This window comes from Heloderma suspectum, chromosome 7 (assembly GCF_057233095.1).
Source record: "Heloderma suspectum isolate Gila_16-S chromosome 7, 16-S_ref, whole genome shotgun sequence".
Taxonomy (NCBI): Eukaryota; Metazoa; Chordata; class Lepidosauria; order Squamata; family Helodermatidae; genus Heloderma; species Heloderma suspectum.
In genome coordinates this window covers 49,644,855-49,671,839 of record NC_139464.1, presented here as the reverse complement: position 1 = coordinate 49,671,839, position 26,985 = coordinate 49,644,855, and the positions used below count along the sequence as shown (strand labels likewise).

Here is a 26,985-nt window from a genome sequence, read left to right as displayed (position 1 = left end):
TAGGTAGTACAGGAATTTAGACAATGAAACTTTAGCACTCTTTCAAGGAGAGAGTGGAAAAGGAGGAATCTGTCTTTTGCGGTTTGAGATCACCCTCCCCCTAGAAATAGCATACTTCAGGAGCACTCTGCTGAACTCAGGAACATCATAGCCAAGAATAGCAGTTTAAAAGCTAAAAGATCAGTTTATCACTGTAACACACTTACAAATAATGTCTACAGAGAAAACAGAAGAAGACCCATAGGTATGCCCAAGGCATCATAGGCAGGTGGGGAAATAATACATCAATCAGTGATGTCCATAAGCAAGGAGGACACTTAAGGAATTCGCACATCTCTCTCGTTTGTGCGCAAGGATGCTTTTGTGTGTGTGCAATCCAGAGGGGAGAGGCTCCAGATAAAGTGCGCAGGGCAGGAAAAGCGGCAACACCGCAGCCCGAGGAGGCTTCCTCTTCAAGTCGGATTTTTTTTTATATATAATTATTTTTTCACCAACTTCCTTCCTGCTTTTAACTGCCAAAGCTCAAAGCTGAGAGGCGAGAGGGACCCCGGACACAGACGCCAGCCAGCCAGGGAGGGAGCGAGTAAGTGCACCTTCCGCCGCGCGGGTGGGCGAGGGGGCGGCAGCGGCGGGGAAGTGGAACGGAGGAGGGGAGGGGCCGCCGCCGCCGCCGCCCCGCTTGCCAGCCGCTCCGCCGAGCTGCCCATCTGCTCCTGGCCGGGCAAGGGCGAATGCATCCATCCACCCACCCGGGAAGATGACAAAAGGAAAGTGCCCAGCGGCTGCTGCGGAGACAACGAGCAGCGCGGCCAGACGGCAGGAGGCGAAGTCGTGCTGGCTGGCTGCTGGGAGGGGGCGGCGGCGCTGCAATGCAGGCAGGGCGGGTCACCTCGTGGAGAGCGAGGCAAGGCGGCGCGGGGAGGCGTGTGGCTCCTCCGCGTGTAGGCCGCCGCGCAGCGGGTCGGAGGAGGGCCCCGCTGTACACGCTGCCCCGAGGGCGCGCGCTTGGCCTTTCTCGGTGGAAAACTCCACCCCGCGTCCTGTGCCAAAGCTTGTCCGTCATTCCCATCAACTCGAGAGGCCGCTCTGGCTGCATTTCTGTATTTCTAGGTAGGGACTGCCGCTTATTTAAAGGCGTCCGAGTCCAAGTGGCTAAGAGATAGCGGCTGACTTCCCTCTTCCGCCAGGGGCTTCTTCTTCCCCTGTGCCACTTGCTTGGTGCTGGCTGCAGGGAATAAACTTCTCTCTCCCGAGCGGGTGTGCGGATCTCGACCCCTGTAGTCAAGGAGTTGCTGACCCGTGCCAGTGCAAGGAAGGAAGTGGTGCTGGTTCTGAGCTTAACTGTGGGCCTCTCCTGAGATATCCTTTCCCGGGAGTTCTTCCATATTCCTTGCTACATGCCAACCTTCCCCAATCTGGTGCCCTCCAGATGTGATAGACTACAACTCCCATACCCCCCAGCTAGCTGGCTGGGGAGTATGGGAGTTGTAGCTCAGTACATGTGGAGTAGGCCAGGTTGGGAAGGGTTGCTACATGCTATACAACACTGAATGAGGAGTTTAGAAAGCCGCCACCCGAAGAGAGAGATTGCAAGAAAAGCTCTGTCTTATTTAATTATTTTTACCCCTCCCTTTGGTCCAATAAAATCCAAAATACAGTAACCAATTAAAAAACTTAGAAATAGAAAGCTAAATGTAGAGCCATTAACAGACTTCACAGCTAGGAATTTGAAATGCACTGCAGGTTAAAGGCTAAAGAAAAACGTTATTACAGCTTGCCAAAAGGCCGTTAAGGAAATGTCCAATCAGACCTCCCAGGGAAGGGCATTCCTTCATGTGGGTGCCACAACTGAGAAGGCTCTGTAGAGTAAGGCCTCTGATGATGAATGCAATGTGTGGGCAGGTTTGTTGGGGGGGGGGAGGTTTCAGGGCTGGCCCTACCATTAGGTAGAGGGAGGTGGCTGCCTGAGGCAGCAGATGCTGGGGGAAAGGGAGAAGTGGCAAGGAATTGGAGATAGATGTATGTGTGCCACACAACTTGGTTTGCACCCCCAAACTGTGTGCTGCCCTCTGGTGCAGTAGAGGATGTTGTCCTATTGCCAGAGTTGAAATAAGATTCAACAGCTGTCCAGTCAACTTCACATAGAACTGAGGGCAGGGGGGTGCCATCTTGTCCTTCACCTTAGGTAACAAGATGGCTTGGGATGGCTGTGGAAGGCTTTCCTTCAAATAACTGGTCCCAAAGCTTGTTTCTGGCTTTATAGGTAACCAGCACTTTGATTTGGGCCCAGAAATGAATTGGAAACCAGTGCAGATTGAACAAGTAATATGCTCTTGTGTCAGATCACCTTGAGTAATTTCTCATACTTTCAAAGGCTGTGCAACCCTTAGCAAATGATCAAATCAAGGGTGTACTCCACACCTGGGAGGGGCCATAGCTCAGTGGTAGAGCACCTGCTTTACATGTAGAAGGTTCCAGGTTTGATCCCCAGGTAGGGCTGGAAAAACTGCCTGAAACCCTGGAGGGTGGCTTCCAGTCAGTGTTGACAATACTAGGCTAGATGGACCCATAGTCTGACTTGGTATAAGGCAGCTTCTCATGTTCCCAGTAGGAAGCATGTGCATTCCACCCACCACAGACTCAGCTGCAAATTTCCATTCCCAGTAGCCTGGCTAGGGCTGAATTGCCCCAGCCACAAAACCCTTAGCCCAGGGTGTTGAACCTCTTTCAACCAAGGGCTGAATTCAGTTTTGGAGAAGCTCCCAGAGGCCGTATTCCATTTGGTGGGTGGGGGTGAAGGAAAAAGGGGGTAGCCAAAAAATGCCAGCATATTTCTTATTTCTATTAACTAAGCCTTAGAGGCATTTCAGCCTTTTACAATGGGGGAAAGACAGCGCAAAAGCCTCCAACAAGTGGCACTTGGGGGGAAAAGCAGGAACCACCTGGTGATGTGCAGAAGGAGGTGTGGCCATGTGGAGAATTCTGGAGGGCTGGATTGGGACCCAGGCAGGGCCTGAGATTCAAAAGCCCTCTCTTAGCCTGTCTCAAACATTTAATTTGGCTCACCCTGTCCCCACTGCAATGCTAATTTCCTATAGTTAGCTATAATTCTTCTTGGCTCACAGAAGCTCCACCCTCACCGTGGAAACACCACCTCTTGAGCCACAGAAACCCCACACCCCTGAACTGGAAAGGAGCTTCATTTGCTTGCAGGATGGTGACATCACACCTCAAATTTTAAATTGGGAAAGCTGCTCCTAATCAGAAACTCACAACCCTTCTCCTCCCCTGCTATTTTTATGAGCCTGGGACAATTGAAAGGCCTTTTCGGTGCAGCCTTTTTCTTGGTAGGTCTGCTGAGCCTTTAACAACAATCAGAAGTCCAGCAGGTGAAGCTTCACCATCACTGCATCTGCAGGCAAGCAAAGGCTTTACCTCCTGTATGATAGCTTTTTATGCAGCATTTAAACGCACTACTTGGCAATCCTGCTTACCATATGTTTCTGCGTAAACGGGAGAATTGCAATCTCTGTGTTAGCAACTGTAAGTATAGAAGTGGATCAAAGTTATTACAGGGTGAAGCAACTCTGTGTGTAGCGTTTATGCCTACTCTTTTTGATGCTCCGCTCCACCTGTTAAATAGGGGAAATGGTACTTCCTTCAGTTGGCATGCTTTGAGGATAAGTACAATAACTGTCTTATGAATTCTTAAAACAGACAAATGAAATAGCAGAGGGTAAAAGTGCACAGCTGGGACCTACTTCTTTGTTCAGAGAATAACTAATTATACAGCAAAAAGAAAAATGAGAATTTCCTACACACATTTTGTTGTGCCATCACAGTGCTTCTCTTTTAATCTGTGGAGATCTGACTTAAGGGAGAGGATAATTTCTTCCTTCTCTGCCCTGGGAATTTGCCACCAGTTGTGATAGCTTAAGCCTTTTCTTCCTAAAATTGGTGCTTTCTTTGTAGCAATGGGTCAGGAATTCTAATGCTTTGTTCCTTCTTTGGGAACACTGAAGCACTATGCTACTATGGAAACCATTTTAAAACCAGGGTGTGAACAAAGAGCTACAGGACATGGGTAGCAGATACGAAGAGTGAAAGGATGGGTGAGGGTGGGATGGGGTGGGGGGAGAGAGATCTTTTTTGCTTTTTAGAAAGAAAACATTTTTGGTTACAATATTAATAGGCAGACTATGTACCTTGTGGATCACATTTTCACAGCCTTTCTACGCTTCATGGTTTGCAAGCGCATATGCATCCTGTATTGACATTTCAGATTCCTGTGATGTTCTAACTTTAAAACACTGTTTTGCAGCCCAAATGCTCCTGTTAATCTCTAAAGACATTTAGGGCATGTCGGAGCTACTTGTTTTCATCAGGTTGTTAGTGTATTGAATTTGCCCTGATAATGCAACTGACCTGGGAATCTGCACTATGCTGGCCAACCTCTTTCCCTCTTCCCACAAGAAAGGCTCTTCAGATCCTGGTTAGCCATTGGATTAGTGCAAACGGATGTTTGCAGAGGGTTGCCATATGCCGTGCCAATCCTTTCTGGAAAGGAACAATTTGTCTTATTACCATAATTTCTGGTTGAGGCAAATCTGGCGCAGCACAGTAAATGAAGCCTTTGTTTAGAGAGGAGCTTTAAAAAAGAGTAAGTTTTGAGCCCGATGTCATTGCAGTGGAGAGAATGCAGTCTGCCTCACTGGCTGTGTTTGGACATCCTTTGCAATAAATTGTGGTTTATTGTGATGGGAGCAAGCCCAGCTCCCCCTTCCCCACACAGACCTGCATGCTCCCTCCTCCCCTCTTCTCCCTGGTGCAGTCACAAGGAGGAGTTTGGAAACTTTTACTTCTCTTTTAGATTAATTGCAGCTTGTTGGGTTGTCTGAACCTGGCAAGCTGTGGTAATCTTAATGATGGTTTGTTTGAAACAAGCCAACGTCACACTGTAGTTTATGGAAGTGGCTTATTTCAATAAACCGTATTTAAGATTAGCCAAGGTTCGGACAATACATTAAATTATAATTAATCAAAAACCAAGGCAAATGTTTGTGGGTGGGCCAGAGGAGAAGAGGGTGGTCGTGGGAGCATGCAAGGGGGAGCATGCAAATCTGGGGAGAGGCTAGGCTCATTCCTATTACAATAAACGATGATTTATTGAACACAGCCAATGTGTCCTTTGAACTGGCCATGTTACTTGGTGTTTGCCTTTCGTTTTTATTTACTACATTTGTATCCTAGTTCTCCCACAATTAGTTCAGAGCAGTGTTTTGACCTAACATAGAATCATAGAATAGTAGGGTTGGAAGGGGCCTACAAGACCATCGAGTCCAACCCCCTGCTCAATGCATAACAACCTGGTAAAGTAGGTTAGGCTGTTGAGACATTTACTTGTCCAAGGCCACCCACTGATCTTCAAAGCGGAGCAGGAATTTAAACATGAGTTTCCTGTGTGGTCAAGTCCAACATCCTATCCCCTGCTCCATATTCTCACCCCTTTCCTTCCACGTGTTAATGTGATGACCGTGTCACACTTTGTAGGTGGAGTCTTCTAAACATTGACTTCACTCCTAGGTTGGGCCCCAGATCTGCTAACTGAATGTGATAGATGGATGCTGTGTATGGGTATGACAAGAGAGGGTGGCGGTATGGCCAGCTAGCATGGTGTGGTCTCTCACCATGGAACCCTGAGACCCCTTTTAAAGGTGATAATACATTTGTAATGGATATATGCCCCCGTTTTTTCCTGTCTTTTCCTGTTGTTTCATCATTCCCCACCCTGGCTGATGTTGACCTTGTATAGGGGCCGAGGGATGACTTGTGCTGTGTTCAGGTATAGGTGTCTCCCCTCTGACCCCTAGTCTGTGAGGAACCTGATTCATAGAGACTGTGTCTTTCAGTTGCATGCTATTAATATTCTTGTATGTAGCACTTTTAAGAGTGCTTTCCAATATTTACATTTTTTTTTGTACCTCAAGCTTCTGAAAGAGTTCAATATAATTTTTTTTTTTTTCACATGAGCATGTTTGCCATTTGTACTGATTGCCCGGTAAGCTGTTGGGTGAACATACAGAAAGCAGAAGATGCAGTCGGGAAATGTGATCAATTTGAATTTGGTATTGGTTCCTGGTGAACTTGACGAAGAACTGAGATTGGTAAATGTGATTGTTCTGATCATGTCATCTGTTTTTCCCTAAGTCAGCCCTGTGGCTTCTTGGGAAAGGGGTACAGTTGGCAGCTATGCAGATAGGGAACTGAAACAGTAAAAGTGTAAAACATTCAAAATCGACGGTTATGCAATACCTTTATTAGGACCAAGCTCATGATTGAGTAGGGATTCGAGCCATGATCGCCATGATTAGTTTACAATAGAGTTGCACATGTTCAACTTCCTACCATCCCCCCATGCCAACAACCAAACCAGTGCATATGGGAATCTGGAAAAGACAGCGTCTAACTCCATAAACCCTTGAAGGAGCTAATAATTAAATAAGGAATCTATTTATTATTAGAAATAGCAGATAGCTGGTAGATTAGTGCTTTCTAGGATACAGCACTTTAATTTAAGTGGTCTTAAAGGGCCTCAACCTCACCCTACAGAAACTGCAGGGACAGGTATCTTCCTGGTGATTTCACCATGTCAAAAATATATGTGCATTAACTGGAGATAGTTTAGGCAGAGTAACCTCTTGGAAGGGCTGTCTAATAGAACTAGTTTCTTTTTGGTGCTTGAACCCCGTTCTCCCTGTCTCAATTAAACACAGGACCAGTTAAAACATTTTTGAAGGAACCTGTGGGTGGCCTTGGGTCAGTAGTTGGATATGCTGTCTCTGGGACCAAATTCTGGAGTTAATGAAGAGGGGGAAGTATAGGAATATGGGTGAGGGTCAATGGACAGATTGTTAACAAATTTATTCTGGCATAAGCTTTGGTGGACTATAGCCCACTTCATCAGATGCACTTTCCTCATGTCCCAACCGGGGACTTTTAAATGGTCTTTGGGCATAGAAAATATAGATGCCTTTCCCTGGGAGTGGTGATAACAGATTGCAATAATAGCTCTGGGGAGAGTGGACCTAATCCCTCTCCATTTTTATACGTGGTTGTGGTCCTCATCTCCCTTCTTATAACCCTGTATTTGCATTTCTTAAAAAATGGGACTGGGGATGGAGGGAACGAGCAAGAGGCACCGCAGTTGTCAGCCTCCATGAGTCAGGCAGGACTGTGATCAATTGCTTTAGTGGGTAGGCACAGTGGAGCAATCTGTCTCCTAAAAGCAGACGGGCAGTCGCTTATGAAGTGAGTGCCTGTATGTGTTCTTTGTGTTCTTGCTCTCCCTTTGTACCTCATTCTCGCTTCTCACTCCCTCTGCACCCCTCTGTTTGAATCTGTCCATGCCTCTGCATTTAACTCTTTCTTCCTCTCTAGCTCATGCAGATCGATGTTTCTCTTATGCATTCTTTGTGTCTCTGCCCCCCCCCCCTTTCTATGCTGTTGGATGTGTGCTTTTTCTAAACTGGGGAGAGATAATATTTACTGGGACATGTGGTAGCATAATATACAATGACATATCATTTAAATGCGGGCTGTTCAATAGACTTCTGAGACTGGGCAGTAGATCACATTGAGGCTGGCAGTAGTTGTATTCCCTACACAGGAATTTTCCCTTACTTTGGACTTTGCATGCCTCTTCTTTATGTGGATTCTGGTTCTGTTTTTGATAGCTCTTTTTAGCTTTGGGCATTTCACTATAGCTGATGCATTTTTGTAGTTCTGTGCAAATACTTCCATCTAAGGTTTGCATAAAGCAGCAGCCTCTTGACAGCCAAACCTCTTGATGTCTGCTCCACATGGCAAGTTATTCATGTGTGGCCACTCACCTCATGCATCTGCCATCTCCTCTGAAGTACAACTTTCTTTGGAGTCTTGTGATGCTGTGTTGGAATGTGTGGATCTGAGAGGGGAGCAGCTCTGCATGCACGGCTTGTCTGCTTGGAGCAGCCTTTTCCTGGTTTGGATTTCGGTTGTCCACCACATGGCAGCTCATTTGTGTGAGTGAGGCTTCTGAACTCCTCTTACTGCTTCCTTTTCTCTCTCACCTTCCTGGTTGTACATCTTGTGTTAGCTGGTAGCTAAGTATTTAAGGCACCTTCGTTTTCCTCTGATTATAATGTCTGGTTTTAGGAGTGATACTTTTGTCCCATGTTAGAGATTTAAAAGCCATTGTCTGTACCAGCCCTTCCCAGCTTGGTTCCCTCCGGATGTGTTGGACTGCAGTTCCCATCATTCCCAGCTGGCATGACCAATGTTGCAGTTGAACACATCTGGAGGGTACCAGGTTGGGTAGGGTTAATGTAGACTTCCCACCCTTTTTGTGGGGAAGGATGAAAGGGAGTGGATACTGAGTTTGTTTGTTTGTTTGTTTCATTTCTATAACGCCCAGTAGCCGAAGCTCTCTGGGCAGTTCACAAAAATTAAAACCAAACAGCACACAATAGAACAATTTAAAATATATAGAACATTAAAACCACAATATAACAATACAACCACAGTAAAACCTAGCAGCAGTGCAGGAATTTAAAATACAGATTTAAAACAGCAAAGCTAAAAGTCTAGAAAGCTAAAATGCTAAAATGCCTGGGAAAATAAAAAGGTCTTCACCTGGCGCCAAAAGGAATACAATGTAGGTGCCAGGTGAACCTCACTAGGGAGCTCATTCCACAGCCGGGGTGCCACAGCAGAAAAAGCTCTCCTCCTAGTAACCACCCGCCTCACTTCCTTTGGCAAGGGCTCATGTACAAGGGCTGCTGAGGATGATCTTAAGGTCCGGGCAGGCACATATGGGAGGAGGCGATGCTTCAGATAACCTGGCCCCAAGCTGTTAAGGGCTTTGAATATTAACACCAGCACTTTGAATCGGGCCTGGAAATGGACTGGCAGCCAGTGCAGCTGGAAAAGTACTGGCGTAATATGAGCTCGCAGGCCAGTCCCTGTTAACAATCTTGCTGCCCTATTTTGGACCAGCTGAAGTTTCCGGACCGTTTTCAAAGGCAGTCCCATGTATAACGCATTGCAGTAATCCAGATGAGAAGTTATCAGAGCATGGATAACTGTAGCTAGGCTATCTCTGTCCAGATAAGGGCATAGTTGGTATACCAGCCGAAGCTGATAAAAAGTGCTCAGTGCCACTGAGTTCACCTGTGCCTCAAGTGACAGTTCTGGATCCAAGAGCACCCCCAAACAACGAACCTGATCCTTTAGGGGGAGTGCAACCCCCTCCTGAACAGGTTGAATATCACCTAGCCGGGCAGATGAACCACCCACTAACAGTACCTCTGTCTTGTCTGGACTGAGTTTCAGTTTATTAGCCCTCATCCAGTCCATTACTGTGCCCAGGCACTGATTCAGAACAGCCACTGCCTCACCTGGGTTTGATGAGAAAGAGAGGTAGAGCTGGGTGTCATCCACATATTGATGGCACCTCAGCCCACACCTCCAGATAACCTCCCCCAGCAGTTTCATGTAGATGGTAAATAGCATAGGGGATAAAATAGAGCCCTGTGGAACCCCATGGCACAATTGCCATGGCACAGAGCAATAATCCCCCAGCACCACCTTCTGGAATCAGCCATCCAAGTAGGGGCGGAACCACTGCAGTGCAGTGCCTCCAACTCCCAACCCAGACAACCTACCCAGAAGGATACCATGGTCGATAGTATCGAAAGCTGCTGAGAGGTCCAGAAGAATCAACAGGTCGCACTCCCCCTGTCCCTCTCCCGGCAGAGGTCATTCCACAGGGCGACTAAGGCAGTTTCCATTCCAAAACCAGGCCTGAAGCCCGATTGAAATGGATCTAGATAATCCTTTTCATTCAACAGTGCCTGGGGCTGTTCTGCAACCTCCCGCTCAAGCACCTTGCCCAGGAAGGGGATGTTGGCCACTGGCCTATAACTGTTAACATCCTCCGGTCCAGTTTAGGCTTTTTCAGGAGTGGTCTTTTAAAGAGGCTGGCACCACTCCCTCTCTCAAGGAAGAATGTATAACCTCCTGGACCCAGCCAGACATCTCCTCCTTGTTTGATGCAATAAGCCATGAAGGGCAAGGGTCAAGCACACAAGTGGTTGATCGGACTCGGCCAAGCACCTTGTCTGCATCCTCAGGCCTCGGTAACTGAAACTCATCCAATAAAACTGGACCAGACAGTGCTCTGAACACCTCTACCAATGGAACTGCGTTAATCATGGTGTCCAATTCATGACGAATCTGAGCGACTTTATCTTCAAAGTGCCTTGCAAACTCATCACAGCATGCCACTGAGGGTTCCACCGTCTCTCTCCCTGGCCCAGAATGTAACAGGCCGCGAACCACTCGGAAAATCTCTGCTGGACGACACTGAGAAGATGCAGTGCTGGTGGAAAAGAACTGTCTCTTTGCCACCCTCACCGCCACAGAGTAGGCTCGATAGTGAGCTCTTACCTGTGTTCAGTAAGACTCAGCACAAGTTTTCCTCCACCTGCGTTCTAGCCGTCTCCCCTCTTTGCAACAAGTTCCTATCTTGTCGGACACAGCATGGGATGGGAGCTAAGCCTTTTCTCCTTTCCTCATTTGGTGAAAAGGAAGGAGCGGAGCAGGTCCTTCCTAGTGACCTAGGCCAATGTTGCCCACTGGGCGAGGTCAAGACCCAGATCCATTCCACTGTAGCAACAACATCATAGCTGGTGGAGACTTGGAGGAAATGGAATGAATGCCTCTCCTCTTCCCTCCAGATAGGCTGCATGGACGGCGTGTCTGAGATTTGCACATGGTTGTGAGCTCATCAGTTCTCTACTTTGGATATATGTCTTTGTAGTGCCTTCAGCAAGGAACTCTTTGGAATCCTGTCACCATCTGGAATCCAGTGGCCTTTTCTGTATGTTGACAAACAGGGGAATTAGCTTCATTTTGCTGTCTGTTTGTGGCACTATTTATTTATTGCATTTATACCCCGCCTTTTTTCCTCTTGCAAGGAACCCAAGGCGGCTTACATTATCCTCCTCCTCTCCATTTTATCCTCACAACAACAACCCTGTGAGGTGGGTTGGGCTGAGAGTCTGTGACTGGCCCAAAGTCACCCAGTGAGCTTCCATGGCTGAGTGGGGACTAGAACCCGGATCTCCCAGCTCCTAGTCCAACACTCTTGCCACTACACCACAGCTAGAGCATCAGTGCAGTGTGTGTTTGTAGAAGACTCACCAGTTAATACATTTTGCAAGCTCACTGGTCCACTTGCTACCTTGTGTGTTTTTTCATGTTAATTTACAGCTCGATTCATAGAGTAGGTGCTTCCAGATGAGGATTGTATGGTGCCTTTTCCCCACTTCAGTCATAGAAGTCTGTGTGGAGTTCAGACGATGTTGCCTTTTCCTCGTGACTCTCCTGTGTTTTTTTTTTTTACTGCTTCTTCCATGTTCTGAACATGGACAATCTGTTAAGGAAGACAAGATAGAACAGCTGCACGATACCTTTTGATTGCTAGCTCTAGGAGCCCTCTGTCTGGAAGCACCCCATAATTGTACAGTGGATCATATAAAGACTGAGTCAAATTCAAGATGATAATTTGAAAGTTATTATTTTCATTTGTTTTGTATTTTTACTGGCTGTATTACTGCTGTAGAACTTAAGGAAACATGTTGAGTTTAATTTAGTCTTCCTTTGTTCTCTGAGCAAATTGCTCAGGCAACCAGTCATCAGACTGAATATATAACAAGATTTTTTAAAAGCCAGAAGAAGAACCTCTGTAGTTTTTAAAGCCTAAACATCTAAAGGGAGAGCAGGTGCTATGAATATAACATTTCATGTATTCCATTTTTTTCATTCTGTGGGTCTAGCATGAATATAACTCCGTCCCAGATGTCTTTGGAGAAGAACAGATATGGGGTTTTCCTGAATGTGTGTATACATGGACTCTTCATTTTTTTCTCTCCCATGGAGTGAACATGGTTTCCCCCTGCCTTCACAATGCCAAAACAATGTTAAAAGAATTGCAGACCTGCAACTCTTTTTGGAGGTGGGTTTGAGAAGCAGGTGCCAGACAACTAGCTGGTTTCTGCGAACTAGCAAAACTGATTTCCTGAGCTTGATCCTAGATAGGCAATTGCTTGTCTCTTCACGGTGCCTTGAGTGTGTTTCCACAATGCCTTGGCTGCTCAAATAATGTATGGTTGTAAGTGTTCTGTATTTCATACTATCAGTGACAATCTGTACTTCCAAGGCAAGACTTGAGTGGAAAGGGCTATGTAAAAATCATATCTTTGTCCTAAAACTTGCCAGCTTTCAGTAGCAAGTATTGCCTAATGGTACTGATGTGGCTACCACTAGGCTGGCATGACGCAACTTCATGAAAGGAACTAGCCACCTGCTTCTTTAGAACAGGGAACAAAAGAGGATAGGGAATAAATTTATACCATGTTCCAATTTCTATTAGCCATCTGAGAGTAGTAAAAAATATTTAAAGGTTGCATTAGCATAACTACATAAAGAAAAATGCAGTTGCATGGAAAGCAGCATTGCTGTGACATTGTGCATATGCTGTGGTGGTCACTGTGTTGGACTTGCGCATTATGCGGCGGTGTTCCACCCCAGCACTAGCCATTACCTGGAATGCCACCGACACTGGAGGCCTGTTACTGTTGTTTCCCACTTTTTGTGTGTGGTGTTATACAACAGACCGGCACAGAGCTTTCAGAGAATAAACATAATAATTTAAAAGGATTGAAACTGGGGAGAAGTTGTGGTGCTTATCATTAATGATATTCCATAGTCAATATTTAGTAGAAGCCTGTGACACTCACCCGGCCATCTTAGATGCTGTATTCGGAACAGCAATGGAAGCACCAACTTGGTGGTGATGGTGAGAATCTAATTCTTCCTGTGACAAAATATTAGTGCTTGGAAAGTACGACCTCTCTAGAATTATTATGCAACCTGGGAAGATGTATGGAGTTTGAACTACAAATGACTATATGCATTTATTGTACAACCAAATTATTGTGTGCAGTTGTGTCTGCTTCAACATCAAATCCCATTCCACTCACTAATATGGGTTTAATAGGGGTTTAGAAGGCATAGACAGTGTGTTGTAGTTATTAGACCAGGGCCAAGGAGGCCCAGGTTCAAATCCCCACATAGCCGTGCAGCTCACTAGGTGGCTTGGGCCCAGTCACTATCTTTCAGCCTAACCTATTTTACAGGCTTGTTGAGATGATAGTGCATGTGTGTGTGCGTGCGTGCGTGCATGTGAAACCTGGGGTCTTTGAAAGAAGGCTGGGATATCACCTGCACAGGAATTTCTCCCCCTGCCCCCCGCCGTCCCCAAAGTATCATGTGATCTGAGAGAATTCTGTGAGAACACTAAAACTTCCATTCATGAGGACTGCTGCTTTTGTTCTCCCTCCACTGTCTAGAGGTGAGAGAATTAGGGGGATAGTGCATCTAATCCCCCTCAAAATGACCTGTGGAGATAGGCTGCTAATCTGGTTGTTGCACTGTTGTCACATTTATAGCCATAAAGGTCTTGCATTACAGAGCGTGACAATTCTTCATTGTCCCTCTTGCTTCTCTCTGGAGCACCTGAACACTGTGAGATCTTATGGTCTGGACTGCTGAAGATCTTCCACTCCAGTGTGCTCGTATGTTAATCTATGCTCTCACCCTTCTTGTTCCTTCCTCCTGCCCCGTCCATCACGGAGGTGTTCCATCGCCCACTTTACCTACTTGTGAACTCTTTGTCTTTCCTTCCTCTTTCTTTGCTTCCTGACATGAAACCACTGGAGCAGGCTTTTTCTCCTTGCGTCACAAAGGGAGCTCCCATTTAAGCCTCTGCAGAGAATGCTGTGTGTTGCATTCAGTCTTTCTTACTTCCTCCCCTTTTGGAGAAGTTTCAGTGCTTAACGGCTGCTGCTCATAGGAGTCTGCAGCCAGGGCATGTGTTGTCATAGGAACAAGCCACATGCTTCCTTCCTCCTGCACAGGAAGGGGACCTGGTCATAGCACAGACAACAGCTATTTTAAGTGTTTTGCAGTCGAGAAATTACATGGTACTTGCAGCTGGATTCATCGGCATTATTTTATCTTTTTAATATTATGTTGTAAGCTCCATTCAGGTATTTTCCTTCATTGCCTTTCTTTCTAAATGTCTTCTCTAGCCTGTCCTTAACTGGTATAAATCCCTACAAGTTGCTGCATGGAATCTTTGATTGATTTTGATTGTAGTGGTGGTATTGATCAAGGCAGGAGTGGACTGTAATACATGTCGTTCAGTAATGGGGCTGCATGCGATGGGTGGTTCCCGAAGGGGAGCTTGTCTGTGTTAGTATGGCTCGAAGAGGCTTCTTGCCCAAAGGTGGCTGCCAGTGGGATTTACTGGTCAGTGCTGGAGCTGTGTGAAGCATTTTCTTACTGAAATGATGGTGGGGCTATGTGTGCAGAGCAGAGATTTTTCTGCTGAAATGGTTCCAGCCTTGTATAGTGGTATACGCTTAAAATAAAACAATTTTGGATCCAGTTGCAGTTATTAGCCCTAGACCCCAGTTCCAAACAAAGATCCTAGAACGGTCAGTTGCTGACTGAATCCCCACAAACGGTTGTCGTCATGTCCACCAACCAGGTGCATCTGATAGAGGGCAGATGTGCTTGCTTTGTAGTGCAATGCGGGCGTGGCCGCTGCCGTGCACTAGCACGTTGTTGCTTCAAGTAAGAAAATCCCTGGATTCAGAATGCTTTGAAGCGTTCTTCAGCTTCACAAGTAGCAAGGGGTATTTCTGGGTTCCACTAGCAGAACTGTATACAGATAAAAAACCAAGACATAGGACGCTGGATTCTGTCTCTGCTGTTGCTGATGCACAGGGCTTAATCTGGTGAAGAGAACGGGTTGGTGATGGGAGAGATTGCTGGGGGGGGGGAGCCCCTTGATATGGTTACAGGGAGCAAATGACTGCCTTGTTACAACAGCTTCACTGGCTACCGGTGTGTTTCCAGGCACAATTCAAAGGGCTGGTTATGATCTATAAAACTCTACATGGCTTGGGACCAAGCTACCTGAAAGACCGCCTCCTCCAATTTGAGTCTGCCCGGGTTTTAAGATCTATGGGCGCGGCCCTTGTCTCCCTACAGCCACTGCCAGAGAAGCATTTGGCAGGGATGCGAGAGAGGGCCTTCTTGGTGGCTGCTCCCAGGCATTTAAATTCCTTGCCCAGGGAGGCTGGGTTGGCTCACTTTCTGCCGTCCTTCCATCAGCAGGCAAAGACATACCCATTCAAGAAGGCCTTTGGCATGTAAGCTGGTCTGTTGGGTAGGGTGGTGTTTTTATTCTCTTATTATGTTTTTAATTGTGTTTTTAATGTATTTGTTTTGATTAAGACTTTATTTTAAATGTTGTTTCCTATTATTGTTAGCCATCTTGAGCGTCATTTCCTTGGTGGAAAGGTGGGGTATAAAAGAGCAATCCTATGGTCCAGGGAGAGCATCCCAGGGACCATAGGATTCTTCGGCCCCCTCCTCCCCCCCAAGCGGTAGACACTGTTTTGACCTTGGAGGGGGGACTCCGGAATCCATTCACTCCCCTGCCCCCATGCAGCTGCCATGGAAAGAACCACATCGGCTGCTTCCCGAGGTTGCAGGTTACGAGGAACCCTATGGCCTCTCCTGCCCACAGAGGACAGAGAGGCAAAAATCAGGGCATACAGCAGGGCATTGGATGCACAGAAGCCTCCGAGTTCGGAGACTTGTGTCTCACAAGGATGCATCCCATAGGACTGCGCCCTAAATCAGATAACCTAGAAGGTTATGGACCTCTCTGAAGGCACATAAAATCTTGGCTCACTGTTTCAGGGTGTTGGCCTAGTTGCATACCACTGGCATATGATTGTATTTTATGGCTTTTATTGTTTGCTGCCAAGAGCACCCAATGTGGGTAGGTTAGGGATATCGAAGAAATCCTCAATGGAACCAAATCAGTTTGGATTTTCATGAATCTAACCTGCAGATTCTGCAGTGGAGTGGTTTTCCCCCTGTGGGATGGATTCTGCAGACTTGTGGGCTGATTTTCTAACTTTCCCAAATTTTGTGCAAATTTCATCATAGAAAAATATGCAAAGTAAAAAAACCCGGCCAAAAATGTGCATTTCCCCCATAGGCTAAAGCGTGAAATGTGCATTTGGGGGGAATTTGTGCATTTTCGCAAATGCACATTTGTGCAAATTTGGAAACAAAAAAAAATCCAATTCTGGCCATGGGCAGACGACAGAATGAAAGGAGCATGACAATCCACAAAACACAGACAGAATGGATTTTACTCAATCTGTACATCCCTGGGGTAGGTCTGGTGAAATACAATTAAAAAAAAACATGAGATACATTCACAGGAGGGAGGTATATCAGTGGCTATGAAGGTAGGTAGAGCAGGTGCCTTCCATTGCCTTATAGTTGGAAGTGATGGGCAGGGACTGGGGTGACATAATGCCCTATTTTATACTGCTTCTGTAGCATATCTGGGACTGGCAAATGCTGGACACGCAGATACTGAGCTCGATGGGCCCTTTTTGGTTTGACAGCACCAGCCGCGGTCAGGCACCAGCAGTCAGGCTGCTGTGATATCTCTTCATAGCAAAATGACTACAAACCAACCATTGCACATCAATAGAACCTTCCAGATAAACGTCATTACTTGTGCTTGTGGAAGTATTTAGATGGCTGTACATGTGACCAGACAAACGTTCTACTTACAGCAGAAGCTCGGCTAAGGACTTACGAGCCCCACCAGCGTCCAGCTTTTACACCAGTCGGCAACTTCCTCTTCTGAGGCCAGCGGGCAGCCATGACTGAGAAAGACCCAGAGGTGCATGTGGAAGAGGATGAGGATGAGCTAGATAGCAAACTGAACTATAAGCCCCCACCTCAGAAGACGCTGCAGGAACTGCAGGAGCTGGACAAGGATGACGAGAGTCTTGCGAAGTACAAGAAGTCCCTGCTGGGGGACGGGCCTGTGGTGGCAGGTATGGCTCAAGGCAGAAGAGCTTTCAAAGTAGAAGAGCTTTGAAGAGCACGGAAGGAGCCGATATTGGCGTGCGTTATGTGGCGCCCTCCCGATGTTTTGGACTGCAACTCCGATCAGCCCCAGCCAGCAGGGACAATGGTCTGGGATCATGGGAGTTGTGATCCAAAACATCTGGAGAGCACCCCTTTGGGGGAGGCTGATGTAGGGGGACTGGCATTGTTTCAGTTGGCGACTATCCAGAAGTCCCATCCTAAACGCGGGGTGTGGAATCGTGTTGGCAGGTCTGGGTAAGCTTGGCATGACGAAAGGACAGCTTCTGCCTGGGTGGCTTTCAAGAAGACCTGGATTCTGTTTTCAGTGTCCACATCTCCCCCGCCTCTCATTTCTCTTTGACTAGTGACCTTTGTGTTGCTCAGCATCGGAGCACATGCCTAGCATGTGGAAGGACCTGGGGCCTGCAGCTGAAAGGATCCTACCAAGCTGTGCTGGGAGAAGCTGCCAGTCGTGTCGCCAGCACTAGGCAGCACCTGTTTCATGGTGTGTGGGAGGTTAAATTAAGGCATATGTGTGTTTCCAGTGCTACAATTATAGAGCCTCACCAGCTTCACTGGCTGGGGGATGCTGAGAGTTGTAGTCCAACACATCTGCAGGGCACCAGCTTGGGGGAAGCTGAGCTACACAGTGGTCTGCAGCATTAAAACCAAAGAACGTTAAGTAGCACGTAGGTGCACAGGTTGCAACACTGATGGCTCTTAGGGCTTTCAGGATGTGGTTGGAAGTATTTGTGATGACTCTTAAGAGTTGTCTTCTAAGTGCAAACGCTGAATTGTTCTTTATGGGAAGAGATGGGGAGGCATGTGCTCAGAAGGATCTCTAGGGTTCAGTCCCAAGTGTATCTATTAGCTTTGGGGAGGTACAGTTCACGCAATTGGCACAGTCAAGTGGTAATGCTTAACCTTTACTGTAGCATTTTAAACGGCAGTGGCAGGAGGAGTTGATGGTGGTGAGATTGCAAGATTGAGGTCTTCCCCACAAAAATGTTATTCCTGCATGTAGAAAACTAGCATGTCAGGAAGATGAGGTCAGCCTAGCTTTCTCGTGACCTGCTAGTGTCCTGTGTGCAGTGAGGCTTTAATAAGAGCATTTAAGCATGTGGCTCTTCCTTTGCAGCCTGAAGGGAAGCAGTCCAGGTGTAACTTCCTCACTTGATTCTAGAAACTGGCCCAAAGTTCTGTTGAATTTCGGGGGACTTATTTCTGAGCAAACATGCTTAGGTTTGTGCTGTCTTTGCTTTTTGCTGGAGAAGCATCTTGTTGCTGATGGGTATTATTTGAGGTTCTGTATTTTGGGGGTAGGGTGTTGATTCTTATCAGCTGGGAGCCTTGGAAGGCAAGGCACTGGCAAGGAAGTGCTTCCCTCCAGAGTGGTTGATGCTAAAGGAGTCTTTGAGGAATGAAAGCAGGGGAGCTGTCCCAGATTTCCCCCCCGCCCCTGGTTTGGTTAACAAACTGAATGCCTCCCCTTTCTGACCTCACAGACCCAACAATTCCCAATGTGACTGTCACGCGGCTCACCCTGGTGTGCGACACTGCTCCAGGACCAATCACCATGGACCTCAGTGGTAGGTGACATTCTCTTCCTTTCACTCCCTAAGGCGATGGCAAGATTTCAGCTCCAAAAGGAATACCTTGACCTGATTTCCTGTTTGAAAATTGGTCCTGTGAATGCTGAGACAAATCCCTTGGGCAACCTTCCCCAACCTGGTGCCGTCCAGATGTGTTGGACTGCAACTCCCATCTTTCCCAGCCAGCATGGCTGGATGGTGCCAGGTTGGGGAAGGTTGCCCTGAGAGAATAATAATAACGATGCTAAACTTCCGTATATACATTCAAGTGTTCAGGGCTGTTCATATACATTATGTATACAAGAGCCCTGCAAGATAGGCCGGACTTATTATCCTAAGTGTATAAAACTGGCTGTGCTGGATAAGGTCAGAAGTCTGGAAGGTCTTCTACCCATCCTGTTTTCTGGAGTGGCCAATCAGACACCTCCCAGAAACCCACAGGCAAATATGGGTGCAATAATCCTTCCCAGCTGTTGTTCCATCCCCAGTAACTGGTATGCAGTTAGCCTACTGCTTCTGAACATGGAGGTTACATGTAAATTGACATGGTTAATTGACATTGATAGACTTCTCCTCTCTGAATTTGTCCAGTCATTTAAGCCAGTGGCCATCGCTACATTTTGTGGCAACAAATCTGTTAATTATGTATTGACTAGGTTTGCACAACACGCTAACCCACACTCAGTGGTTGAGTGTGGGTTGCTGTTGAACTGTGGGTTAGCATGTTGTCTGAACCCAGGACATTTTCTGCATGGTGATGTGTTAACCATGCAGTGTGGCTTATTTTTCTTGAAAAAGCCACCTTGAAAAGCCATGGTTTGCCATTGGGTTGTTCAGGGTGGTTAACAAGCCACACTGTATGGTTAACACGCCACCCTATGGAAAATGTCCTAGGTTCAGATAACACACTAACCCATGGTTCAAGAAATGACCCATGGTTCAATCACAATCCACACTCAACCACTGAGTGTGCGTTAGCATGTTGTGTGAACAGCCCCACCGTATGAAGAATTCTTTATTCTGTCTGTCTTGAATCTACTGCTAATCAATTTCATTAGGTGGCCCCCAAGTTCTAGTGACCATGGGAGAAGGAGAAAACGTTTTCTCTATCCACTTTTCAGCATGCATAACTTTATAAACATCTATGATGTCCTTCCTTAACTGTCTCCCACGCCCCCAAATTAAAAAAAGCTTTAAATCTTTTAGCCTTTCCTTTTAGGGAAAGTGCTCTGATCCTCTGATCATTTTGCTTGTCCTTTTCTATACCAGTGTCAACAAAATGCTGGAGCTATGTAAGCAGAGGCTAAGTGGTCATCTGTCAGGGATGGTGTAGCTGCATCCTGCATGGAAGATCGGGGGGGGGGGGGGATTGGACTAGGTCCTTCCAGCTCTAAAATTCTATGATGTATGTCGGAAGGAGGTTGTAGTTGCTTTTTCCAAAGCCCCATGACTTAGAATGTTGAAGTGTATACAGAGTAGTGCTTGCTCTAGTCCAGCCTTTCCCAAACTGGTACCCCCCAGATGTGTTGGAGGGGATGGCGGAAGTTGTAGGGTAACACATCTGGAGGGCACCAGGCTGGGGAAGGCTGCTCTCGGTTCTTCCATTTTGGCACAGCACTGAAGCAACAGTCCCTTCTACAGACTCAAGCACTGTTCTGTGTTCCTGTGAGTTCAGCGACCAGCAAGTGAGTCATGCTTCACCTTATATGGGCTTTTATCTGATGAAAGAGGAAGTTGGGGCTTAGCAGAGCTCAGATGCTTCCTCTTCAGCTGAAATCTCTGGAGGAGGCAAGACCACAAACGTGTTTGTTTTTTTTTTACTGTAACTTACATGCATGGTGCACCTAGATTCCTCTTCACCCCACCTAGGAACAGGTGTGCTTTTACACAACTCCCACTAATTTCAGTGGAGGTTGTGCAAGAGAACCCTCCCAGTGAGTTGTGCCTGTTGTTTCTGTGTTCACTGGAATGAGACAAATGTGCCCCTGTGCACAAATATGTATGGTTCAGGAATGCATGCCTTTTCAGATCTACACACTCATTTGAATTCATGCCGTATTGGTGACATAGACATGCGAAGCATATCCACACTACAGACTTACTAGAATAGTTTAATAGTGGCTTTATTTCCCCAGAGAAACCCCACTGTGGTTCAGTGAAGAGGTGGGGTGGGGGTTGGGAAGAGTGCTATGGATCTTCTAACTGAGAAGTCTCAGAACCTCTTCAAACCATTTCTGGCATTCTTTGGGAGTATTACAATTTTTATTTATTTAAAACATTTATATGCCACCCTTCACGGGAATGGATTCCAGTTAAACTGGTATAAAACTGATCTATATTTGCAGTGCATATAAGATTACATGTACATGTGTATACACAGTCCCCCAGTATCCTACTATGGGGTGTGTGTGTGTGCGTGTTCTTTTCTGTCTGTCTTAGCAAGGTTAATTGAGATTTTTTCCCTACTTCAGGGGACCTTGAAGCTCTCAAGAAAGAGACCTTTCTATTAAAGGAAGGAGCTGAATACAGAGTCAAGATCCACTTCAAAGTGAGTTACGTTTCCATTGGTATCTTCCACGGTTGTCCAGTGCTGGGCTCTGTCCCCTGCTGAATGTCTTTAATGAAGCCTGGTCGAATGCAAATCGAATGCAAATGAAAATCTTCACATGTTTTGTATCTTGCAGTCTAACTCGTGAAGCTACTGCCAAATTAAAAGTGTGCGTCACAGCAGTTGGCTGCACCAGTTTGAAATGTCTTTCACACACTCTAGTGTTCTTAAACCCCATTCGTGGGGTTGGTGATTTACATGTCTTTGTGTTTTTTTTAACGGGGAATATTTGAAAAACACTTTATCATGATTTTTGTAATACGACATGGAGAATTTTACAGTTGTGCAAAACTGGTAGAGGAATCACTTGGAGAAACACATAATTTTCTCCCTAGACAGCCCACCCAGAAACAGTAAATCAAGTGGGGAAAATGGGTTTGTGTTACCTGATCAGCCTTTTCGAAACAAAACTATCTGCAAATTACATAAATATATATTACTAAATTCCAATTGCAAATCCATTACTAAATTTGAGAATAGTGTAGTGGAACAAATATCATTGCTAAGTTTATCATTCCAAAATATAAGAAATCATCCATTTCTCACAAAGTGAGTTTATCAATCATTTGTTTATCCTGCGCACACATATAATAGGTTTCATCTTTACTGCCACATCCCAGGTTCTATAATACCAATTTATTTGTGTGCGTGTGCATGTTTTCCAATATGAGGCTATAGAAATTTTCATATTTCTAGGTTCTTTTCCCACACATTCCTTTAAATGGCTCAGAAGAACCCTCACAGGGTCTTCTGGAATCTGATAGCCTATAATTTGCTCGGTATAAAACAAAACTGAGTGCCAATTTAATTCCCCCACCCCACATCTCCTCAAAATACGTGGTTGCTTTTCTGCTAGCGGGGCAGGCCATGTGATTTTTCCTCGGGAAGATGTATATTTCTGATCAGTACACCAGTTCTTCATACTGAGTGGCTTTGTTTATATATAATTAAATAGGCCTCTAGTTTTCAAATATAAATGCCAAAGGCATAAATTCCTTTACGTGTCTATCCTGGATAACATTGCTGTTGGGAGGGGCCATAGCTCAGAGGTGGAGCACCTGCTTGGCACGCAGAAGGTCCCGGGTTTGATCCCTGGTATCTCCAGGAAAAACATCTGCCTGAAACCCTGGAGAGCTGCTGCCAGTCAGTGTTGACAATACTGGGCTAGATGGACCAAGTGTCTGACTCAGTATAAGGCAGCTTCCTGTGTTCCTCTGGATTACAAGGAATACTTCTCCCTCAACAGACACCTGCTCAAATGCATTTCTCCCCACTATTTAATTTTAAATGTATCTAACAGTTGGTCTTTAAAACCTTGTTTAGAATCTCTCCTCCTTGTACCTGAAAACAGTGCTCCTGGGTAGAGTCAAAAGGTGATCACAGGGTAGCCCAGCTTGGTGAAAAGTGGCAGCCAGGACAGCCAGGATGCACTCAATGTTCTTCCACAAAAGTTGGTACCTTTAAGCCTGCTTCGAAATTAGCGCTTCTTCAGAGAGTAGCAAGCTGGCCTGGACAAAGACAGTGTCTAATTGTGCTGGATGTAGGCATTGAAGGTCAGCTGCTGTTGATATCTACTTGAACTCTGCACTGGCCCTTGGTAAACTTCTAATACACGGAAGTTGGACGTTTCACTCTCTGGTGAGAGTGCGCTAGGAAAACCTGGCTGATGCCCTGGTGTACATGTTACAGCTGCCACAGGGAGGGTATCTTAAATAGAGCTCCTTCATCCTGTTTGGGTGTAGCAGCTCAAGGGTCAGGGTGCCTCCATGGCACCTCCAACAGGCAAAAAGAGAGGGTGAGAGAAATGGCATGAAAAGGGAGGAGCTGAGGAGGGAAACAAGGCGTAGAAGACAGTATTCTGGCCAAAGAAAAAAGGGCGGCAGGAACTTGAATTGAACTGCTTCAGCCGGCTATGCTTTTCTCTTGCAGGTAAATAGGGAAATTGTATCTGGCTTGAAATATGTGCAGCACACTTATCGGACAGGGATGAAAGGTGAGTAAGTGAACTATTTCCCCTGTTCTTCAGCAAGCTTCTTCCCTCCCCCTCCCTGCAGATGACAATACTACATTTCTCTATTATCCTCTCTCCAGCCTACCTAGCCTCCCCCAAATTTAATCTTGCTCACCTAACAGAATTGGAAGAATCGAAGAAAGTGACAAAGGTCTTTACAGAACCTGTTGTCTCTTCCCACATATGGATCCCACAAGTCATTAGTGGCTTCTAGGTTTTATCTGTACTAGGCTTTTAATGCAGGCCAGGGGCTAGTTTGAGATACAGGTAGTCTGCAGTCTGATCTGTGCTGTCCTGCTCTGCAGAGGGGACCAATTTCTTGCTCTTTAGTTTGCTGTAGTCCTGCTCACACAAGACCTCCAGCCTATGGCTGCTGCTGCAGTGGCTGCTGCAGTTTTCGGTCAGCCAGTGGTGATTTCCAGCAGCACCAGGCTGTGTTGTGCCCTGCCACAAGCTAATCTGGGCTTTACTCTGGGCCTTGGCTAGCAATACTGAACGAAGGTTAGTGAAAGTGTACTGAAGGCCTATCTGGGCTGACTCCTGCGTGTGGCTGGCAGCGGTCTCTACATGACCACCTCACCACAGGCTGACATGCCTCGAGGTCAAAACTGCAGCTGCCACAGACTGATTGTTCATACTCCCAGAACCAAATCACAAACCAGCACAGTCGCAAATTGAAACTTGCACTTCCCCAAATGTCACACCCAAATTTAAACCATTAAAAAAAGGCACATTTAAAAAGGGTGCACAAAAATGCACATATTAGGGGGAAATACATACAGCATCGCTTTATCCTGTGGGAAGGAAATGCATGTTCCAAAAATGTGCACAGGAAATGCACACAGCTGGAAAAATGTGCACCAACTATCCATGATATGCAAACACATTTTTTTCAACAACAACAAAATGTATTGATACAGAAATGGGATGGAAGAAATTTGGGTGTGGAAATCTGACAACTTGATTGGAGACAGATGTGACAGAATTACCCATCCCTGAGGCTGTCTCCAGTGGTCTGTGTTTGTGTTCCGTCTTGTCCTATCTCCGATTACCTTCCCCGTGGCACATTATTTTCTTGTGGGTTGCTCTCTCCTAGTGGACAAAGCTGTATTCATGGTGGGCAGCTATGGGCCGCGGCCAGAGGAATATGAATTCATGACACCTCTTGAGGAGGCACCCAAGGGCATGATGGCTCGAGGAAACTACCGCAACAAGTCCTCCTTCACTGATGATGACAAGCACGACCATCTCACCTGGGAGTGGAACTTGGCCATTAAGAAGGAGTGGACAGATTGAGCCCCACCTCGTTTCCTTCTCTTTGCTTCCTCCTGCCTCTTGTGCTATATCCCAGGCGTGCCAGTCTCTGGCACCTGCATGCCATGCTTCCTCCACACAACCCACCTGGCCCATTTATTGGTCACAAGAAATTCTACTAACACAGGCCTTTGGACAGACTCTGTCTCTCCTGCTGCTCCATTGAAACACAATCACAAGGAATTAAATGGGGACAAACCATCTGTTTGCTTGCACAGGATCAGTCCTTGAAGTGCCTTTGCTAGGAAGATGCACAGTTGCTAACCCAGCCCTGTTATTACCAGGGCAGATAGGTTGTCCCCATCTAAAGGTATATGGCTATTATCCTTTTTTCCCCTTGCAGCCTGCATTCACTGGAAACACCTTTGCCTATGAGTGAATTCTGTGTCATTGAAGCTTGTTCAGGTCCAAAACCCAAAGCTGCATTTGGAAATCTTGCCTTTAGTAGTAACAGGAGATGCAGTACCTGCCCTGGCCTGTAAAGATTTCGGTGTCTCTGAAAATAAAGCCAGTCTTGTCCTTTCGAGTGAGCCTCTTGTGTTTCTTACGGTACAGTGACTTGTTCTGTCCTTTGCACATGCAGAGGATCAAGCCTATGCAGATCATCAATAGGAGGCAAAAACGGATCCAGATAAACATAATTTGACATACGTAATTTTGACCATTTGGGGCATAAGCCAACCTCTAGCGCTTGGGTTTAGGGTGACATCTTCCCTCTGATCAATATTGTGGCCCCCACTGAGGCTTCTGCTTCAGGGTTTCTTCTGCCTTCCTCTATAGCATAACATTTACTGAGCGCTTAGACTCTGCATGGTGCTTATAGCAAGGTGGGCAGAAGGTAGATCTGGATCCACTGGTAGAGATTTGGGTGGCGTGAAGTAGATTGGAAAGGATTTCTCACACCAAATTATAAAGCAATGTCAACAACAAAATTACCCCCCCGCCCGCCCACACAAATTATACTACTGAAGCATACAGACTGGTGGCTCTGATGCTTTGCACCTTAGATAGCTCCTTTAGAGTTTGGACTGGTTCTGAAGCACAGAGTTGATTCACACCCCACTGACATTGGAGCCACCAGCCTCCACTGCACTGAAATGAAGAAAGCTTGGGGTAACTAGAAGTGGATTTTTGTGCAGAAGGACCGAGTTCTGTTCAGTTTTGTTCTACTCAAAACAGATTCCTGGGCTCAGAATTCAGAGCCACCAGCCTCCACTGAGGATAGCAGGCTGTGGAGATCAGTGTTCTGTTCCAGTGTGTTTCTTTTGCTGAACTTATATGTGTGTCATTTAAACTGGAGAGTGGGTCAAAGCACATATCGAGGCACTTGCTTGTTCTCTTCCAAGCACACGTATGAAGCCTCTGTGCCTAATATACAGGTAGATACTTATTTCTTTATTTGAGGTATTTTTACCCTGCTGTTCAGCCAAAATAGCTCCCCTAGTGGCCTACAAAGATCAGTACAAAAGTCCCTGCCTTTAGGCTTATAATATAAAGGATACAACACAAAAGGAAAAGGGATTGAGAGGGAGGAGGGGGAAGAAAGCAAACCTGGGTGCTGGTTCTTCATTACAAAGTTCTTACAATGATCAGCTGGAATAGAAAGAACTCAGGAGAGGAGGAGCCAAAATTGCTGATGTCTCAGCAGAACTGATGGAGTGTCCTGCTTTCCCTCCCTCCCTCCCTCTCTCTGTGCAGCCTGATGGAATGGCTGCTGCCAGGAGGAAATACGGAGCTAGCATCTCAGCACAGCTGATGATGACCCTGCTTCCCTTCTCTCCCTCGTTTAATAAGAACATAAGAGTCATGCTGGATTCGACCAAGGGTCCATCTAGTCCAGCATTCTGTTCACACAGTGGCCAACCAGCTACCCATGGGAAACCCATGAACAGGACAAGAATGCAACAGCAACCTCCCGCCTATGTTCCCCAGCAACTGGTGTACATAGGCTTACTGCCTCTGGTACTGGGGGTAGCCACCATCAGGATTAGTAGCCACTGATAGCTGTCTCCTCCAGGTATTTATCTAACCCCCCTTTAAAGCCATCCAAATTGGTGGCCATCACTACATCTTGAAGTAACAGATTCCGTAATTGAACTATGTGCTGTGTGAAGAAGTACTTCCTTTCATCAGTCCCGAATCTCCCACCAATCAGCTTCATGCGATGACCCCGGGTTCTAGTACTGTGAGAGAGGGAGAAAAATGTCTCCATATCCACTTTCTCCACACCATGCATAATTTTGTACACCTCTATCATATCTCCCCTTACCCCCCTTTTTCCAAGCTAAACAACTTTCCTCATAGGGGTGATGGTCCAGTCCCTTGATCATTTTACTTGCTCTTTTCTGCACTTTTCCCAGCTCTACGATGTCTTTTTTTAGATGTGG

The 26,985-nt window shown here is 46.3% G+C and overlaps 2 protein-coding genes across 9 annotated transcripts in view; one reads left to right on the top strand and one right to left on the bottom strand.

The window, feature by feature from the left end:
- The window catches only part of PDE6H (phosphodiesterase 6H), a 192,599-nt gene that overhangs the window by 31,702 nt on the left and 133,912 nt on the right, over positions 1 to 26,985 (bottom strand). The window lies entirely within an intron of this gene.
- Positions 502 to 25,121, top strand: ARHGDIB (Rho GDP dissociation inhibitor beta). 8 transcript variants are annotated; one of them, XM_084810101.1, is made up of 6 exons: positions 502 to 583; positions 16,776 to 17,039; positions 18,579 to 18,662; positions 21,137 to 21,213; positions 23,203 to 23,266; positions 24,381 to 25,121. In XM_084810101.1, exons 2-6 carry the CDS (start codon positions 16,862 to 16,864, stop codon positions 24,578 to 24,580), a joined length of 603 nt encoding a protein of 200 aa, XP_084666227.1. In that variant the 5' UTR covers positions 502 to 583; positions 16,776 to 16,861; the 3' UTR covers positions 24,581 to 25,121. The 8 variants fall into 8 exon arrangements, with proteins under 8 accessions (XP_084666227.1, XP_084666222.1, XP_084666230.1 ...); XM_084810096.1 differs by having other exon boundaries at positions 16,773 to 17,039; XM_084810104.1 differs by having other exon boundaries at positions 502 to 771.

Coding starts and splice junctions, on each gene's coding strand:
- ARHGDIB (XM_084810101.1), top strand. CDS start 16,862: ATGACTGAGAAAGACCCAGAGGTGCATGTGGAAGAGGATGAGGATGAG. Junction 17,040..18,578: donor GGACGGGCCTGTGGTGGCAG/GTATGGCTCAAG, acceptor CTGACCTCACAG/ACCCAACAATTCCCAATGTG. Junction 23,267..24,380: donor TTATCGGACAGGGATGAAAG/GTGAGTAAGTGA, acceptor GCTCTCTCCTAG/TGGACAAAGCTGTATTCATG.